Consider the following 20,174-nt stretch of genomic DNA (forward strand, 5'->3'; position numbering starts at 1 on the left):
GCTAGCAGTGATGATTGCAGAAGATGTCTGTGCTAATATGATAAATGCCACTGCTCAATTTCAAGCAAAAAGCAACTTTATGCAACAGCATTTCACACATCAATTAATTTTCTCTCTTGCTCCAAGGTGTAGCTAATCTATGTATTTGCAGCACACCTATTAATGCACTATTTAGACATTTTCAGCTTTAGTGTATAGAAGGGTTTGATATTCATTTAACTAATTGGGGAAAATAAAGACTATCCAGTTTCATAAATAACAAAAATAAAAAGTAACCATATTATTCTGAAGTCCTAGATGGCCTAAGTTACAATTGATTTTTACATAAACATTAATTATGCTCTGTACTTCCTGCTAAGTAACTGTGTTCAAGAAAAATTGTTCCTACAAGTCAGTGCAAGCTGTCATTTCAGTGAGTATGTAGGGGTTTGTAAGGGCTGAAATGTGCACCCTGATGTTTTATATAAGTGACTTCCACAACTCTGTTCCTTTTAGGCTCTGAGACAGGAAATGTGGGGCCTGGCTTCCCTGGCTTTTTGGAAACAGCAGTGATGCTTTACTCTCGGATTGAAAATAATTTTCCACTGGGCAGCGGCTCTCAAAGGTTTGTTTTTTTTAATTCTCTCATGTAAGTGCACACCATATTTCGTAAGGATATGAAGAAATCTAACACTGGATGTGCAGACATAGAATCAGTCACCCAGATGATCATGGCTACAAGTATGGTATCTGCACAGGAGAAGTGAGTCTGTGTGCATGTCCATGTCTGCTTACCTCTGTACACAGCTGAAAACTCCTAATGGGAAACAAGAAACTTGCTCCAGGCATTTTGTCATTTCTGTACAGAAACACTTTTTCTGGTAAGTGCTTTTCTTTAAATGAAATAGAGTTGCAGACCCATATAATTATAACTGATTGAGTTCAGTGTTATTCAGAAATTATTCTGCTGAATGGCATCTGTGACAGTGGTAAAAGAGAAATACTTCTGTCCTTTAACTGAACCATGTAAAAGGAAAAAAATACTGAAATTAAATACATGTGCAGTAGATATAGATGTTGTCCTTTAAACTCCCATTCCACCCAATGGGAATTTCAGTGTATAAAGGACCTAGACTGGGAATCTGTAGAGTCATAGAAAGAGTTAGGTTGGAATGTGCTTCTGAAGGTTATGTGGTCAAACCCTTTGTTCAAGGCAGATTCAGTCAGACCAAGATTCTTAGGGCCTTAACAAGTCAAATTCTGAATATCTTTAAGGATGGGAATTTCATAATCTCTCTGAGCATTCTACATTACTCTTCCTCTCTTTTATTGTCTGGTCTCAGACCACTGATACAACCAGACTTAAATTTGACCAAAATGCACACCAAGAAAAATGTTCCATTTAAAGAAAACAAAAAACAGTGGCACTGCAAAATATCTGTCTGTTAGGAAAATCTTTAGCTAGAACTGGTGAAGGAGGGAGAGGATTTGATAGCAAAGCACTGAATCTGTTAGAGAATTTCACACTCTCAGGACTGCCTTGCAATTTCTAGTAGAAAGTTTAAGTGGAGTAATTCTTGCTTAGCCTTTTGTGTAGACATAGAATCTCAGAACAGTTTGGTTGGGATGAGACATTTAAAGGTCATCTAATCCAACCAAAGCCCCTGCAATGGACAGGAACATCTTCAACTAGATCAGTATGTCCAGAGTCCCATCCAACCAGACCTTGGATGTTTCCATGGATGGGATGTCTACCTCTCTGGGTAATCTCTGCCAATGTTTCACCAACATCCTTGTAATAAAAAAAAAAAAAATTCCTTTAAGGAACAATTTAATTTTTTTTAGTCTAAACCCACCCTCTTTAAGCTTAAAACCATTTTCCCTTGTCTTCTCGCAACTAATCTTACAGTGTGTCCCCCTTTTCCTTATAAGCCTCCTCCAACTATTGGAAAGCTGCAAGTCTCCCTGGAGCCTTCTCTTTTCCAGGTTGAACAAACCCAGCTCTCTCAGCATTTCTCTCTCCAAGAGGACATGCTCATGACTATATGCTGTGACTAATTGAACACATTTAGCCTTCCAGAAGGGTTTATCTGGTGTTAAGCTTGCTTCTTGTTTTCTTCATTGGCATTATTAATAGTTTCTGCCTGGCTGATGGCTCTTTTTTCCTGCTGAAGAAAGGGGAGCAACTCTCTTATTGTGGGACCTTGGTGCAGTTGGCTGTCCAGTTCATGATAGAGGTGATTGCTAGGATATAAGTATGCAGACATTGATGGTGGCACTACTAGAATGGGAATCAGAAAAAAATCACTGTATGCTTGTCTCCCAGTGTCTTTAATAGCTGCTGCACAGTGAAAGTTGGGCATCCTTACTTTTTCCATTAATGAAAAACTTCTTCACTGCAGGACTAAGGAGGAGGCATGTCTGTAGCCTGCAGTAGAAAATCCAGTTTAGTTTTTGTGCTTTAGTATCATCACTGGTGTACTGCAGGAATGGTCAGGAGACAATAATTGTTCCCCTTGTGTGTTTTATAGGTCTTCCCAGTGCAGCTGCAACATTTATTCATTCTCATTCCAATCCTGTCTCCTTCAATATCCTTTAATTTGATGCACGACACTTTCTCTGCTAGACCAAACTGCCACAAGCAGGCAAGGTGCTCACTTCTGAGGAAAAGCAGCCTGATCTGCAAGTCACTTTTTTCAACTCCACACGTTTTTTTTTTTTTGTTTGTTTTCTTTTTTTAACTCTCTCAGTTGGAAAGATAAAGCTTACTTCTAGTATTGCAAGTCTAGCAGCTCTGCTTAACATTAATTTTAGGGAGAACTTTTCAAAATGTATTTTAGGAAGACTCAGCAGCTGGAAATGGATGTGCCTACACAGATATATGTACAATGTACCCAAGCCTGACACTTGAATAGATGCATTGCTGGTACAGTTTTCCTCTTGGAAGCCATAAGAAGCTGGGGTTGTCTGGGAGCCACAGATAAAGGAAGAAAGGCAAGTGATTGCCTAAACTGAAACCTGAACCTACAGAAAAGGGACATGGGGTGCAAGATTCCCACTGCAGAACCCCAGGACCAGGAGCTCTCCCCTGCTGCTTGATGGCTTTGGGCTTGGAACTGACACCCACAGGCTCTCAGACACTGGGCTAGGGGTGCTGCAGTTGCTGAGCTTATTCATGTAAGTGCTGAATGCTTTGTTTCAAATTACATGCTGAAAATGTCCATTTGTTCCCTTTTGAATATACCCCATTCAAACTTGCCAAGATTTATGTTCTAAAATGGGAGCTGATGTCCCATTCTTTACAATCACTATATTAGCACTCAAATAGTCTTGCTACCCAGCTGGAGAGTCCTCTGAACAATCACTGCACCTAAATATGGGAGATCCATATCAAGAATGCAGTTTATAATGCAGAGCTTAGAGTCCAAACAGCACTTCTGAGAATGGGAGCGAAAGATGCAAGGGTCAGAAAAAATAAAATGCTCTGTTTCTTTCCAAGTCAAAGCAAAGAGTGCAACTTCAGATGTGAAGAACTACACAAACCACTGCAATGCCTTATTTGTCTAATGAAGACTGAAGTAACTTAAGATCTCTTAATGACATAGAATCAAATAGCAAATATTAACTCTTATTCAATGAGTCATCTGCAGATCTGAATCTTCCTCTGGTGTCCTATTAATCAATAAAGTCTCTTGTGCTGCTTGCACCTGTATATTTGAATTAGATAACCACTTGATGGAGGTGCCTCATAGCTTTTTATATCCTTACTTCATGTTGTCTTTTTAGACTCAAAAAGAGCTCTCCACCATTCCCATTTCACAGATGAAAACTGAGGCCTAAAAATATTAAAGGCAACATCCATACAGTCTTTGAAATCCTAAATCCCCTATGAGAAATGTGCAGCATCTCTTTGCATTATTTTTTTGAGAAATAAAGTATTTTTCTTAAACTAGTCTGCTTCAAGAATTTCCCTGCAAAGATGCTTCCAGCTTGGATACAAAATTCCCTCTTCCCCCTCTGTGTGGTGTGTCCTGTGGCATCTCCAGATTTCTGCCAATATCCACTTCTGCTTTTTTGCTCTCCTGGTGAGTGGCTGGGCAGCAAAAACACCTCAGTTTTTCCCACATGGCAGAATACTGTTTTTGCTTTGTTACATCCCTCTAAATGCCTATTCTAGTCATCTCTGCAAAAAAATAAAAGGATCTGAAAGTCTCTTTGATTGATATCTCAATCTGTCTTTTCATTTCTTCTGCTGCCTGTTTCACCTAGATTCTGTCACTGATAATTTGCTTTTAAATGTAATGGATAAGCTTCCAAACCATCCATCTCCTCCTTTAACCACAACTTCTTTCAGTGCATTAATGACTGGAAAGTTACATTTTCATTTAAAGTGAATTTGCAAAGCAACCTTTAGATAATATGCAGTTCTAATATTCTGACATCATTGAAGCTATTAGAAGAATAAATCAAAAGAAAATTCTCCTCCTGCCTGCACAAAATGGGGGGAAGGATAGAGCAGAGGCCCCAGAGCTGTGATGCTACACAACAGCAATTACCATAAACTGAAAAGGGCACAGAAATGGTAGCTAGAATTGGGCTTATCTCCCTGAAGTTGAAAGGTGTTGGGAAGAGGGGGAGAGAACTCCACTATTGAAACTGAAGTCATGGTAATTGCCTTCATCTCACACTGTTTTTATTCCTTATTGGATGACCTTTTTTAATGCCCAGGAAAACATTGAAATAAATCATCCTGAAGATTACCCATAGAAACCACAGTAACTATTTTGATCTGAAAGCAGATGAGTCCACTCACACTGGTGGTGGATTTAGGACACTGCTAACAACACTTTTCTTGCAAGAGTATATGCAGTGCTGCTTCTCCAGTATCCTGAAGTGATGTGAGGAGCCTGTATCTGTGCAATGAGTAGCACTGGTTTTGTGGGGGTGGGTTGTGTTTTGGGTCAAGTTAAGAACAAGTCTTTGTATCTGGATCCTTCCACACTAGGGTTCTCTGCTCTGCAGAGGAAATGAGACGGAAAACTGTCTTTTTGAAATAATTTGTGTGACAAGGAAGAAGGAGCAGTTCCATAAGCATTTTGATTTGGCTGAGGAATGTTCTGCTTTGGAACTTGCCCCTGCTCCTTGGCAGATTGAAACTAATTTCAGAAATTGTTATTCTGCTCCTGGAGCAAGAACTTTGCTTTCTTATACTATGTTCTCTACCCTCTATACCTTATTACAAAAAAAAAAAAAAAAAAAAAAAAATCCCTGCGTGTGGTCTCTTGGCTTTGACAGAAATCCCTCAAAGAACTTGGAGAAGTCACTCAGCCATTCTCAGCCTTGCTTTAAGAAGAGAGAAATACTTGCAGGAGCCTCAGAGGGTTCCTGAGATAGTGATGACATCTAGAAGTGCCAAAGTTCCTTTGCTGGTCAAACAAACCTACACAGTGAAAACAATGATTTTAGATTTCTTTTTCTTGCTGCTGAGCTTCTGCTCTTTGTTCAGAGAAGGGCAGGGAAAAAATATGGTTTTTTATTTCCTTTACATTACAATTCCAATACAACATTTACAATGTGAATGCTTTGCATGCTAGTTTAGAGGGCTTTTTAATATGACTAATATTCAAGTACTCTGATGATCACTCTCATCACTCTTATTATGCAGGTAAACCATGTGTCTACCTTCACAGGGCCAATAATGCAGTACAGCTGACAGGAACCATTAGTAACTTGACCTTCCTGTCAGATTTGTACTTATGCATCTAATAATAAATAATCACAAGTGGAAGAGTCAATAGAAAAATAATGTAACACACTCCTTTTGGTACCCTAATTCAGCAAAATAAACCATGAGAAGCATTTCAGTAATTTACTATAGTAAGTGCTCTCAGCAGCTTCTGTATTTCAGCTGTTTGGTGCTCCAGCGTGAAGAAAATTATCTTGGTAATTAGTTATATTGTTATTTAATAGTCCCCAGACAATATTCTATTTTTTTTTTTTTTGAAGGAACAAGCCTTTCCTTCTCTATCTCCCTTCCCCATAAAAAAAAAAAAAAAAAAAAAAAGTTTATCTATGAATCTTCCCCTTGCCAAAATGCGTTCTTTTTTTTCTTCTTTGTTTACTACTTTCTCCAAAAAATTCTCAGTTATTGAAAAACAGCTTCTGATTATCAGCTGCATTGCTGGAACTGCAGGAGTCTCCCTTTTCTTGCATCTCTCTGAGGCTCTGAGAAAGCCACAGAACAACTCCTGGGCTGGCACAGGATCACAGGTGAAGGGGACCAGTGGTTGGCAGCACAGCAAACAGAGACTGCAGAGCTGCCCCATGGAACCTGGGTTTCTCCTCACCTGGGCTTCAAGGGAAACAGCAAAAGTGAAAAGGATAATGAAATAAACTGGCATTAAAGCAGAAAAGTAGACCTCAGCCTCTGAAGTTAGATAATCTTTGTTAAAGTTGCATGTCCCTTAGGCATGGAGTTTTCAGCTGTTTCTGGAGAAATATGGTGAAAAATAATAGTCTGAGGGTCAAAGCCAGGATGAGAAAGAGCACACTACTTCCTGGAAGCACTCAAGCTGAGGTGATTAAATAAGAGATTAATCTCTTAAAAACTGCTGGGGTGGGAAATATACCAGAGGCTAATGTTCTGCAGACCTAACTCAAACCTAACTCAACATTTAGGGAGGGAAAGGGTGACGTTATTGATGGAGCAGAAGGAGAATCCCTCCAGAAGGCAAATGGGTGGGAAACACATGGGAAAAACACACAAGACTGGGAAGAGGTGGGGAGAAAGGCTGGAGACTTCTGCATTTGAGTGTAGGTGGTTATGACCTCAGTGAAAAAGACACTTCCCCAGTGTCACCCTCAGTCTGAAAGTGATTTTTATTCCTCCTGTTCCAGAGGAACAGACTGTCATCACCCTTTTTTTCTGTCTCACATCACTCCCTCTATGGTACTATTTCTTACAGCCTTAGCAGGAAGCATCTTGTTTGCACATACCTCTTATAATAAACAACATACCTTCTAGTTTATTTAATGCCTCCAGATTTTGTGCTTTCTTGGTACCGGCCTTGTTGCAGTTCTCCTTTCAAAGTACTCCAGTTTGAAGAAACCAAGCTTTTGTCTCTAACTTTTTGACTGTAGAGATGTTTTGTGTATTTTTTTTTTAAATTTACTTAGTGACTCAAGCTCCACAAAGTACCATTCTTACTTCTCACCAGCTGGTGGTCCATATGCCACTGCATCTCTGCTCTTGTAAATACATGTTTGAAGTCATGCTCATAGATCAGACTTTTGGTGGTTAATATGGCAATATGTTAAAATGTCAAGCGATGCAGAATGAGTGAGTCAGGGGAAAAAAATAGAAGCAGTATTCTGCATATTTATAAAATTTTCCTTCTAAAGGGCTCCCAGTGATCTGCTGACATCAGGGGATTTCTGCTAATCTGACAGGGTCAGCATAGAGCTGGGATTTGGGATCTACAGCATCTTCATAGAAGCATCTGTGAGAGGCAATGGCACTCAGCTTCTCAATGCTGTCTACCAACATGTTTAAACTAAATTAGGAACAAAAAATACAGTCTGACACATTGCCCATGAAAGATTGCCAGCTTCTAACTCCAACTCTTCATTACTCTGGAAAGGGTGGTGAGTGTTCTGTGAGGAGATGGTAATTTGTGACTTTATGCTCGAAAAAGAAAGAAAGAAAATGAAAGAAGGAAATCCCTTGAACTTTGACAGTACTTCAGAGAGTATCCTAATGTCTGTGGTTGCAACCTGTGTCTGCAGAGCAAGACCACCAGAGGCTTTAAATCTTTGGACCTCGGTCCATATTTTCAACTCACTCATGGCAGCATCTTCACCACCTGCATTTCAAGCAGAGGTACAATCTCTGACCTCTCATACTTCCTCTTTTCATTGCATAATTGCCCTTAAATTTGGCAATGACTGTGCAAGCCAATGCCCTAATTTCTACTGCTGAAAAAAGTAGCCAGGGTAAGAATAGAAAATGCAGCTAAGAGCTTTCTACAAAAAAAAAAAATCTATCCCCACTAGTTAGGGGATAATAGTTTTTGTTGATTTTACTGTTTCTGCTGTTAATAATAATGCCTTCTGTCATTGTGAAAGTTGCAGCTAACCAGTCTCCAATTCAGTGGCTCACAACAAAAGCATAAGGAAACAATTTTTGTCATAAATCCATTCTGCAGCTGTATGCCAACTATGGGTGCATGAATGCAGATTTATAGCTGGAAACACTCAGGATATTAACGACAGGAGTATCATGTGAATGCTTTATTGTTTACATGAATGTAAAAAAAGTATAAATACATAGCCTTTTAGAAAAAAAGAATGTGTTGTTTTCTTGAGTCTCTTTCCAGTTACATTAATCTCTCTGCAAAAACTGTAGTGAGCTCTTCAGCTTCTGTGTGGTCTGTGCAAACCAATATGTAATGTAGCTAATCTATGCATAATGAGGTTGATAACACTCAAAAAGTAGTTGCAGTTCTGGGAAAAAATTGGAGTCCTCCAAGGATGCACTAATGGATTCATTCAGTTACTTAGACTTCAGCATGCAAACATATCTATGCCTATTTATATCTTCAGATGTTTCCCAATATCGTGCCTATAGAGATCATGAATAAGGAGATGGGATGGTCTACAAATCCAGGCTGGCAATTTGATCAGAACTGTCTGCTCTGCCTGCCATGGTAATTAGTAGTTCAGTGCCATAGGAACCTTGAGATGAAAATCCTAGTAGACTTTGTTTTTACTGCTTTAGGAATTGGACTTCTCTTTGGGGGATGGAAATGAGAATGCCAAGTAACTGCAAAGCCACAATAAACAAGTCCAGTCCACATTGTGTTACTGAAAAGCATTCATTAAAATTTTACTATCAAAACTGCAACTCAAACTTTCCCTGTTCATTGAGTCCAAGTAAAATGATGCTTGCTTGCTTCACATTCCTATGTTATAATAAAAGTTGTTTTCCACATTGGGACATGGGAGGGTAATCACTGCATTAAAAAGTAATGTTTTTAGATGAAAATAAATGTTCTTAAAAGCAAAGTATATTGAGCCAAACTGTCTAGATTAACACTGTTTTTCTCAAACAGCTCCAAGTCATTGTGTGCTGAAATTAATGGGACATCTCTCTTGGAGATTTTTTCTTTTGCATTTAGTTGATATTCAGTTCTAGTTTGTAAAGAAAACCCTCCAGAAGCTCACAGCATGTGAAGCCCGTCAGTTCTAGTAAGTGAATCTGCTGAGGCTTTATCAATTTAAAAAGCATAACACAGTTATAGGAAAGCAAGTTGAAGTCTACAGTTACTGTAAAACTCTGCATCAGCAGATTTGTCAGGGTGGAGAAAAAAAATGTTGTTTTCAGAAGTTACCATCGTCTAGAACTCTTTTGCATCATATGCAGGAGGCAATACAGCTTTGATACTCTGAACTGACATTTGTCAGCTATAGTGCTATAATTAATGCATTTTTAATTTTTCAGAAAAAAAATATCATGACTTTCAGGTTGTGATTTCTCTTGTAGATTGAGAAGGAGGGAAGTGGAGCAGGGAGGGAGGGAAGTTGCTTTGTTGCTGAACAGTATAGGTCAACTAAATTTGTCCCAAAGAGACTCACGTCAGTCTCTACCTATGACTCATTTCTTCACTCTCCTGCTCCTATGGTGTGTTGCCAGAGTTACCCTTTGAGTTATACCAAGGCCTAATTAACCTTCTTCATGGAAATGCCAAGACTCTTGGTCCTTCCTTCATGTGGATCTGTGGTCTACCATGTATCTCCTAGAGGCTTCCTGCCCTTGGTCCCTTCTGCAGTGAAAGAGTTTAATACAAAACATTTGATGTAAAGACACTGTCAGCATCTCTTAAAGAAATAAAATAGGACCAAAAAAACATGAAAATATGATTTGAGAGACTCCACTGCTGGGAATGTCATTTTGGCAAGGGGGCTGCACTAGTTCTGCAGTAGTAGCTGCAGAGCAAGGGCACTGCTTTGCTTTCCACAAGTGAGAAAACAGAAAATTCCATCATTCACATTACCTTCATCAGCCCTATTGACCTGGGGACCTCTGCAAGCTTGTCAGACATCTAGGGGCTCCAGAGCAAAGACTGGCATTAACTGGGCTATCCTAGACCATGTCTTGAAGGGTGGGCTGAAAATCTCTCTGGAAACCTGTCCCCCATGCCTACCACACTTGGTGACATTGCTACAGCAAGGACAGGGACAAGCCAGGAAATGTATTTATTTTCCAAAAGGCTTGTGAAGGCTCAGAACTGGAACTGGAGAGGTTCAGACTTGTCAGGGTCACGCTGCTGATGTGGCTCGAGACCCCAGGTGTTTCCTGCCCATGTGGCTCTGCCCAGCACTGTGTTTGCAGGGTTCCAAGGAGATGGCAGAGTGGGATTTGAGGGCCAGATGCAGATTTGGACAAGAATAACCCAGGCCAATCATGCACCCCTTGTAGCAGCAGCCTGTCTGTGAATTCAGACTGGAAAGGAGTTGGCCAGAGGATAGTTCAGGCTTGTGTACAAACTTCCTGGTTAGTTTGTGACTGGGACAACCACATTTTTCTGTGTGTTGAGGTGTGCTGCTTCTTTCCAAGTAATTACTTAAATATTACTGCTGCTCTATCTTTCATCACTCTACTTGCACTGCTTTGGGCTAGTTTGCTGTTTTTCTCATTTGTACCCAGTCTTCAGAGTATTTGACTCAATCTTTCCTTCCTTATTTCTTGGTCTCTTATCAATCTAAATCTGAATGCAAATACAAATAAAAGCATCATTTTTATTCATAAGCTGAGAGTTAAAAATAAACTACAGTTTATTTGGAATTCCAACAGAACTGTTTCAGTGCTATAGATTGTTTGAATGTAGCCTCAAAAATTCAATTTCCCTACAGAAAACAGCACTTGCCTCATCATTAAGGATGAGTTTCTGTCCATGAATGTACCTCGTTTTTAGCTCCACACTGAATTGATAAGAATATTGGGCAGAGCTGCAAAATATTTATATTTCATCCACTCATGGATCTGCTTTAAATGTTAGGGCGTACTTGGTACACCTTGGTCTGGACTGTTTCTGATTAACTCCTTGAAAATAGTTCTTCCTTGTTACAGGACAGAGATAGGCTTCATAAAAAGGGGAAATCATATCTCAAAGGGCAAGTAACATAACAAGTACAAACTTAGTTAAATAACATGCAAAGTCACGTGCCACAGATTTAGTGCTACTTAAATGTAATTGCCAACACCTACATCTGTAGAAGTTCTGAGCAGTAAGACCAATTATGCAGATATATAGGCAATTTCTTTTTTTATCTGTAGACTACTCTGTACAGGTGAAGCATTGAATACTGTGTTAATTTGTGCAATACCTTGGTTAAACCAGCATCCCTGAGTTAAATAGCAACAGAAAGATTTAACACTTTTCAAACTAGAAAGCACAGAAAAGGGGAGTGCTGATTGCTTCTCTCTTCAAATTGCCTGCTGCAAGAATGAGCTCTTGGGTGATGTCAAGGGAAAAGACTAAGTAGCCATTCATTGCTGGGAATTTCAGTATAGTTCTTGGAAAGCCTTAAAAATAGAGCAATTCCTTAAGCTGATCCTTTTGTCTAAATGGCAGTTACAGCCAACAGAAACATAAAATGAGCTCATTTGCTTGACCTGATTGATATGGAAGCTGAGGCCCTTTGCTCTGACATGGACACAAAACTGGTCTTGAACAGAAGGGAGCAATTTGGAGCTGCTGAGTCATGACAGCTTCTTGTGAGCATGAGGGTCTGTGTAGAACAGCAGTGACTCTCTGAAGACCTCAGTTCCCAAAAAAGTTTGAAGCTCCTGTTTTCTTCTTCAACATCCTCCTCCTCTTTCTCCTCCTTATTTTGAAAATGGGAAGAATCAAGGCGTGGTGGCAAAAATTTGCATTTTGCTCTGAACAGCTGAAATGACATTTGTGTAGTCATGATGTCCTAGTATGTCATGTAAGTCAGTCAGCCACTGCTTTGCCAACAACATGCTGCTCAAATACTGCTTGCACTCTTAGATGCAAGTCTGCTGCATGAGTTGTGTGTATATGTTCACTTGAACACAACTTCTCAAGTTGGGGTTTTGCTGACACGGTGACAGGTGGGCAAGTTCAGGATGACAGTTTGATTTTTCAATGATTTTCAGAGCTTAAAAAATACATAGGTGAAGAAACTAATGCTTTAAGGAAGGATATAGCTGCATGTGACATGGAGGCCCTCACTTTCATCCCAGTACAAACATTACTACAAACCAAGATAGGAGCAGTGACTCTGCTCTGTTCAGTGAGGTGGATCTTGCTTCTCCTGGAAGAGTTGAATAACAACAGTTGTGCAGTTCACATGAGCAGTAGGACAGTCACACACATGAGAAAAATCCTTCAAGGGGCAACAGGCACTTATGTTCTGCTGTTCTGCTGGAGGGCTCTGTATATACAAATCTCACATTCATGAGTTCCAAAAAGCATGGTTACACCTCACTGTCTACTGCCTGTTTTTCAGCACATTGTACTTCATGCTAAGCTGGCTTTAGGTCATCACTAAAACATAAAGACAATTCAGTCTTTTAAAATTTTCAATGTGAAAAGCTTAAATAGTCTTGATATACTTCAGATACTTTTGATTTTTAAAGAACACTGCATCAAATGTGGTGATACAGTTTTTATTTGAATGCATTCTAAAGTCACTTGTGTGTAAATCAAGAATTGATTGGTAAATTAAATTGCCTAAGCCATGCCAGCAGCAGCAGAGCTGGAAATTGCAAAAAGCCTGTAATAAAGTGTTGCAGACAAGTTATCTCCTTTCTTTCATCAGCCTGTGAGCTGTAGCAGCAGCAAACATTCAAATTCTACTTGATTTCACCACAGAGCACACTCAAGTGCAGTTCACAAACTGTACTGTCCTTGAACCTTCTGGGGTTCATAGTGTGAAACCTCTTACATTCTTCAGCTTATAAGATTGTTTTGTTCCTGCTGCAGTGGCTGCCACTGTTTGCTTTACAAGTTGCTGCTTTCAGTGTTCAGCACATACCCCTCAGCAGTTTTGGTCAAAGTGCTTACATAAACTGAAGCCTAAAGCAATAAAGGGGATGCACCCAATTTTCCCTCCTTTGATTTTCTTAGAATCATGGATTATTGTATGTTTGGAATTTGAAGGGGGAGAGCCCAACAACAAAAAAAACCCTGTTCTATAAGTTCTGTTCCTTGTGGTACAAAGTTCTGAACTAATCACACGCACTCTACAGAATGGAATTTTCTTTTTTTTTTCTCTTAAATATTTGTCAAAAATGCCTGCTTTTATTTATTTTTATTTTCTGAGGAGCTCATGGCATTGCTCAGTGATGCATTTTGCCTTGCAAGAAAGGGGGAGGCAGAACATTATTTGTAAGCTAGGCATCACTGAGGTCCAGCCTCTTCCCCATGACTCACTGCAGCTCCTGGCTGATGGCATGGCTCATCTACTCCTACCTACTTCCTTGGTCTCTTCAGATGTTTGCTCATCTCCCACTTGTCCCTGCAGGCCACTTTGCACAGCTCTACCTGGGTTCATTCAACTTGAATCTGTTCTGCCCTCTGTTTCTGTCATGCTTCTTGTTTGGTGGATGCTTTTGATTCGCTCAGTATTTGTCTAGAAATAAAGGATGCTATAACACAACACTTGTTACATCACCTGATGGGGATGGCTCCCTGCATCCTGACATCACTGCCTTTTTAGATCACTCTTCCAAGCAGCAGACAGAAGCTCTGGGCACAGGACTGTAGGACAGCATAGCAGCAGAACTCCTTCTTCAGCTGAATCAGTAGCCCTGGTTTGACTGACTAGCATAGGGAATAGTAATAGTGGAAATTAGGTGTGATAAGCTGCACAAGCATACTGTGCCTCTGACAGCACTAACAAAATTCTCAGAGGTGCTGGAATAGGCAGATCAGCATGGCTCTGTGCCTCAACCAATCCCAGTTCCAGGGATATAGTTCCCCTGGGGGCTGTGAATACATCTGAGTGTGTCCACTGTTCCATTGCTATGTCTGACAACCACCAGACTCAAAGCTGAGCACAGTCTCGGGGGGAGAGAGAGACATGTACTTCAGCTGCATCACACCTTGGATGGCAGCATGAACAGACCAGATGTGCTGAAAACAGCACTGCAGGGCTGTCACTGCTGCTGGGACTCCCTGGCAGATAAAAACAGCTTGCAAAACAGAGGAAAAATGAAAACCTGTTTTACCTGTTTGAATATCTTAGGAGGCTTTCTTATCCTTTTCTTCTCCATCTTTCAAAATGCACCCAAAATTCACACAGCTTGATGATTTTTTTACCATCACCTCTAATGACCCCAAATTCATGGCCCTTTCATGCTAGCATTTCCCTATGCTCTGTTTCTTCTGAGCTTGCCCTGTTCCATCTCTTTGTGTGTCCACAGCTGGGGTTTTACATCCCTGCATCAACTAGAGCCTGCAGACACTGCTGAGCAGATGGTGGAGCTGCTTCTTGCACAGCCCTGCTGCTGTCCTGTGGCATTTTGCTTCTGTACAAGGCAGTGGCTCTCAGCATATCAGCTGTGGATGTGAAGACCAGACCTAGGGTAAAGTAAACCATGTTTGTTGGTTAACTTTCTGGGAAAAAAATCCCCCCCTTGAGTTCAAGTGTATGGTAAATTTAATGTAGATACAGGCTGAGAGAGGAATAAGGACAAGGTGGGGATGGCAGGAAATTGCAGTGTGTTCATTAGCATATGAAGAGGGCTATATTTATACCAAGTGCAAGGAAGGCAGCATGATCAGGTGGGCATTTATGAAGGTATTTACATTTTCACTAAACCACAGCAGAGGCTTTTCCCTAGAACTGCATGTGCCTCTGATGTTCCTTTTGAAAATATTCCTTCCTTACCACAGATGAACTCAAACATGCTTGAGAAAAGTCCAAGTCTAAAAATTCGAGAGACTTGGATCAAGCTGCTGACTTACTACCAGCTGTGTGTGCAAAACAAACCACTTTGCTTTCATATGTTCTGAAACAAGGACTACAGTGAAATGAAGATGTTACCTCAAAAGTTCCTTGAGACACAGGTCACTTTTATCAGAGATCCCTGGGTAATTAGTAAAGTGCCCCCACTGATGCTACCAAAATGAAGTAATCCTCATCAGTTCCTCAAGCTGAGGAATCCCATGATTATATTGTAAAGTGGAAACTCAGCCTCCTTAGAGGCACTGTGAGCCTGGCAGTTGGTGATGGTGACAATGTGTCCTGTTTTGTGTATTTTAGATATACAGTTCAGCCCGTTGTGGATTTTGAAAGCTTAGAACTAAGAATATTGATTATAAAGTTTCTGGACTGTCACTGAAATTTTTGGAGTGTACTAAAAGAAGAAAAAACTTTTATTGAACAATATCTGTCTCTTTAAGGGACATTTCCTGAGGAGCAAGATACTTTTCAGTGTAAGAAACCCGAGAAGCTGGTCAATATTTGTGTTTATAAAATATTTCTAGAGTTCTGTTTTGCCAAACCTTACATCATCCTCCCTAGAAAGTTTGAATATTACAACCAGCATTTCAAGCAGGATGGAACAGAAGCAAAGAAAAAGTTGCCAGGAGTCTGTACTGGAGTTGCAGTGGAACTGGTCTTTCATTTGCACATCTAAATATTCTGTGGGTTCAATCTGACTTAAAGGAGTAGTTTCAAGTGTACTGACAATTTAATGTGCCAGCCACCACAGATCTAGAAGGCCTCAGGCTTGGAAGGCTTGTGCTTCTCTTGCATATATGCACCAAAGATAGCACACTGCTGAGTCAAAATAAGATAGTATAGGTATATTTGAAATTCACTTTATTAACTAAGATTTTCAGTCCTTGTTTGTAGATATCAAAAAGAACCAGATCCAAAAAACTGTATTTAAAACGTTGGAGTCAGTAGTAATTAATGCTTAAAGTGACTCTAACCATACACAGCCAACCTACATAAGTGCAGATCCTCAAGAGGTTTGTGATTAGTACTTCTGCCTAATAGATTGGTACCTTGAAATGTAATAAACACTGTGCTGCTAAGAATCATTTATAGTGAGAAGACTTCATTGCAAGAACTGATTCTTTTCAGTCAAAGTTTTAGCACCACATTACATGTTTCTACTTCTAGAGGAAAGTGTCCCTGTGTCAGGCTAAATACTGACAACCTCCCACCTCTGCTTCCTACTGCTCCTTCCACACATAACTCTGTCACAGCAAGCCCCTGCTGAAAAGGACAGCGTGTGACATTGCAGGTCACAGCAGCTCCTTGGTCTGCAAGGGGAATTATTGCTGCAGTACGTGAGATGAATCACATTGTTCTGGACAGATTCTCAGTGAAGGAATGTGAAAATAAGGCTTTGCATTTCATATTGCTTGTGCTGCCTGGCTCAATGAGTTTTATGGCTGAACAAAACATGAGCCATTGGTGGATCAGTTTTCAGCTCCTTCATTCAGCCCTCTCTCTGAATGGGCCTGGCTACCTCAGTCCTTGGGGATGTCCCAAATTGTTCCCGGCTCTCCTGGGCTGGAGAATGTACACAGCTCACCCAAAGGCTCACAGAGCTGCCTTCATAAAATGCTTGGCCCTGTGGGCTCCCAAGGACTGTCACCTGTTTTTCTTATTTGAAAGACTTTCTTCTCTTGAAGAGCTCTGTGGAATGCAAACCTCTATTACTCTAATTCTGTGTTCAGCCTGGCTTCACTGTCCTGTGGTTATGCACCCTGCTCCTGCTATCCTGTTTCTCTACCAAGGTTTGTTTCTGCTCATTACAGAACCCTTTCTCCTCCCTCTCTTGCAGAAGCCTGGTACCCTCCATGCACCCCAGCTCCACAGCTGGTGTGGGCTGACCCCTAGTCCTTGGGCCATCCCAGGAGATGTGGAATGTCATACTGTCAGCTGGCAGCAAAAAAAGAGTGGGGAAGGAGCTGGGCACAGGAGATAGGGCAGAACACAATGAAATATCATGTGGGAATGGCTTTTCCATGTTACACTGGTTTCTGTGCATAACAAAAAATACCTCTTTCCTCCCAGCCTGCCATTTTCCTCTCGTTTCTTTCCTTCTTCTCCTAGCTTCAGGTTATTTCTCTTCATGACCCCTCTGAAGCCACTGTGGTTAAAACACAGGGTAATTTTTTTTTTACCTGTTTTTTACCACACTTTGATAAGTTTAGAAATAATCTAATTCTCTCCAGGCTGTGAGTTTACCAGCAATTTAAGATAACCACTCCAGATAGTTTCCTTGAACTGCCAAGGATTGTGTCAGTTTGCATCCAAGAGAATGATTGTTGACAGGGAGCCTGGAAGAGTTTGGGGCACAGCAGTGCACTGGGTGCTGCTGGAGCCCCCCAGCCTGGCTTGCTGCTGTGCTGGGGAGCACAGGGAGTCTGGAATTGGCCTCACACCTGCTGGGGTGATGGGGACCAACCTCTGCCAGAATCAACTTCTGCACACAGGAATCTTTAACAGACAATTTCATTAACAAACTCCTGCGAGAACCTGACCCTTCTCTTTATGGAGTTAAGAGTGAAGCTCCTACTTCATTTCAGTGGGGCAGGGTCAGCTTTTTCCATCTGTGTGGTACTCAGGGAGTTCTGAGGTAAAGACTGGCAAGCCTGGCAGCTGCAAAATTGTGGTGTTTGGAAAATGGAACTTTATGAATGTTTATTCTCATCATACAAAATTCTTTCTTTTTCTTCACTATGTTCTGCTCGTTCTCCTGGGCTCTGCAGCCCATTATTGCAAAAGAGGCAAGACTAAAAGGAGAGGCCAAGGCATGCTCAGGAAAGTATGGCAAGTATTAGATTGCATTTGTGCACACATGTTTATCAAGCAAAAGTGTAAATATATATTCCCTTGCATCTTCTAAGAGAGTCATTCATGACAGAAGTATGCATACTATAGGTGATTGTTTGGAATTTTTATTAGACACCAGTCCACATACCGAGGCACTTGCTCAGGCATTACTCAGGAAAAACTCACAGCTTTAACATTATAGTGCTTAAATACGTGAAAATCCATAATATATTGCACAGTATTTCTGTTTCAGCACAAAAGTTACAATACTTCTGTTGTCACCAGGCTTTATAAAAGTGTATGAGTTAAGTGCTTTAAAAATACATTCTTAGTAAGTTTTGGACATGAATCCTCAAGTCCATTGTAAGAGATTTAACTTCCTTTGCCTCAGAAGAAAAACAGGATTCTGTTTCCAGCCCAGAATTCATTAAACACTTGATCAAAAACTGTTCGAACTTGATCAACAAAATTGCTGTTTTATATTTGCCATTCCTTCCCCAGTCATTTCTAGAATTTCAGAACTTGTCTGCATTTCTAATAACTCAAGGCAGACATTCCAAACTGAAGGAATCTAAAAAGTTGTTCTTGGACAACAGTTGTCACTAACCAGAGTTACAGGTTCAGAGAAGGAATTTAGGCTTGTCCAATATAACCAATTAAGATCATGGCCAGTGTATTTGATTATGAAAAGAAGTTCCATAAAGTATTTAAACGGTAGTAGAAAGTTCATCTCTTACCTATCACTTTATAATGTGTTAGTAGACAAGCTTTTACTATTTTTAATTCATTTATTAAGAAGGGCTAGAATGCTTTCTTCTTTCATTTTTCTTTCTCAACAACATACACAAAAGCAATATCCCCCAAAACAGACTTGCACTAGGACATGAGATGGAAAACTTATGTTATAAAACCCATCTCCTTTTGCTTAAAGCAGAGAGATGTGCTTAGAAACTGGTACAGTATGACAACATTTTAAACACAGAGGAGACAAGATTTATCCGGCTGGTATACAATATAAAACAAAAATCGAACACCAATGTTACAGTGCTATATTGAAACAAACCACATTAATTAGATGCTTTGAAGTCAAGCCTATATTTTCTTCAGCTTTTTCATGAATTATTGATCCACTTTCCTCATTAAACAGAATGCCAGGCTCTTGCAGTAAATGGACAAGTGGCTACAACATTTATATAATCAAATATGCTCTGCATCTGGCAATAAAACATGTTTGTGTGTAAAGCATGCTTTCTGAATTGACATCCCTGCAAAACAGATTTACTAGAACAACCACATTCCTTTTCTTTTGTCTCTAAAGCACAGCTTGCCTTGCATCATCATGCAATCCAGTATTCTACTCTGATGGTATTAAGCAAAATATTTTCCCAGAGCCTGTATTATGCATTGTGCAACAGAACATTGCTTCTCCATAATGAGATGTAAATAAACTGTCTCACTTACCTTATTTTCTCCATTTCTGCCGCAGAGGCCTACAAGAAATCAAATAATAGGAGCAAGTGAATGAAAGAAAACATTCACTCTGCAGATTTATGCATAGTTAAGGCTTTCCGAATGCTTCTCGCCAAGTGGCTACGAAGCGGCGGCGAGCGAGCCCCAGGTCTGCATCAGCCGAAAATGCAGCGCCGGCTGAAGGGGGGAAGGAAGGCGAGCGCAGAGGGAGCCCGGCAAGCCCACGAGCCATGGGCACCAGAATGACTCAGTTGTAGCGCTCAGGCAGAAAACGGGGAGGGGAAAAAGCAAAAAGAGGAAGGGAAAAAAAAAAAAAAGCAAAAAGCAAGCAGCAGCAAGTAACAGGTTAGTGAGCCTCGCGGGCTTGGCAGGGAAAGTTGTGCGGCGGCGCTCGCTGAGCGCGGGGGGCATGGCCGGGCCGGGCCGGGCCCGCGGGGACGGGCGCCGCCTGCATCGCACGGCCCCGAGCGCGGCCCTCACCCGGCGGGCGGAGGGACGGGCTCGCCTCCGTGCGAGGTGCGAGTAAGCAAATCACTTTCCTCAAGTAGTGCACTGTCTTGGCAATTAGCATCTCAACACGCGGAGGCGCCCGGTTAACCCTTCGGCTGCCGCTGCCCCGCCGCCGGGAGCCCGTTCTCCCTCCTGCGGGGCTCGGCTTTCCCCATCCCCACAGAGCCGGCAATCCCCCTCCGGCAATCCGCCTGGGTTTACCTACAGATGCTGCAAATTCACACTTATCTATAGCGCGGAGACTCATTAATTTGCCTAGAATCACTTATCTCCAAAGCATAGCTTTGTTAACTCTTTGGTTTCTTTTTCTATTCGTTATCTCGCGCAGATCCTAAATAAGTGCTCCCATTTCATTTTGGCACAGCACAGAATCTCATCACTTCTCCCAG

The 20,174-nt window shown here is 41.0% G+C and overlaps 1 protein-coding gene across 3 annotated transcripts in view; it reads right to left on the bottom strand.

The window, feature by feature from the left end:
* The window catches only part of BEGAIN (brain enriched guanylate kinase associated), a gene marked incomplete at its 5' end in the record, with an annotated part of 145,855 nt that overhangs the window by 92,292 nt on the left and 33,389 nt on the right, over nt 1-20,174 (bottom strand). Inside the window, one exon of one of the 3 annotated variants that reach the window (XM_079308174.1) lies at nt 19,267-19,295. In XM_079308174.1, the coding sequence (XP_079164300.1) occupies nt 19,267-19,295 (29 nt within the window). Of the gene's footprint in view, nt 1-19,266; nt 19,840-20,174 lie in introns of those variants that run through there. The other 2 variants (XM_079308176.1, XM_079308175.1) reach the window with 2 other exon arrangements.

Source organism: Erithacus rubecula, assembly GCF_903797595.1.
Source record: "Erithacus rubecula genome assembly, chromosome: 6".
Lineage (NCBI taxonomy): Eukaryota > Metazoa > Chordata > Aves > Passeriformes > Muscicapidae > Erithacus > Erithacus rubecula.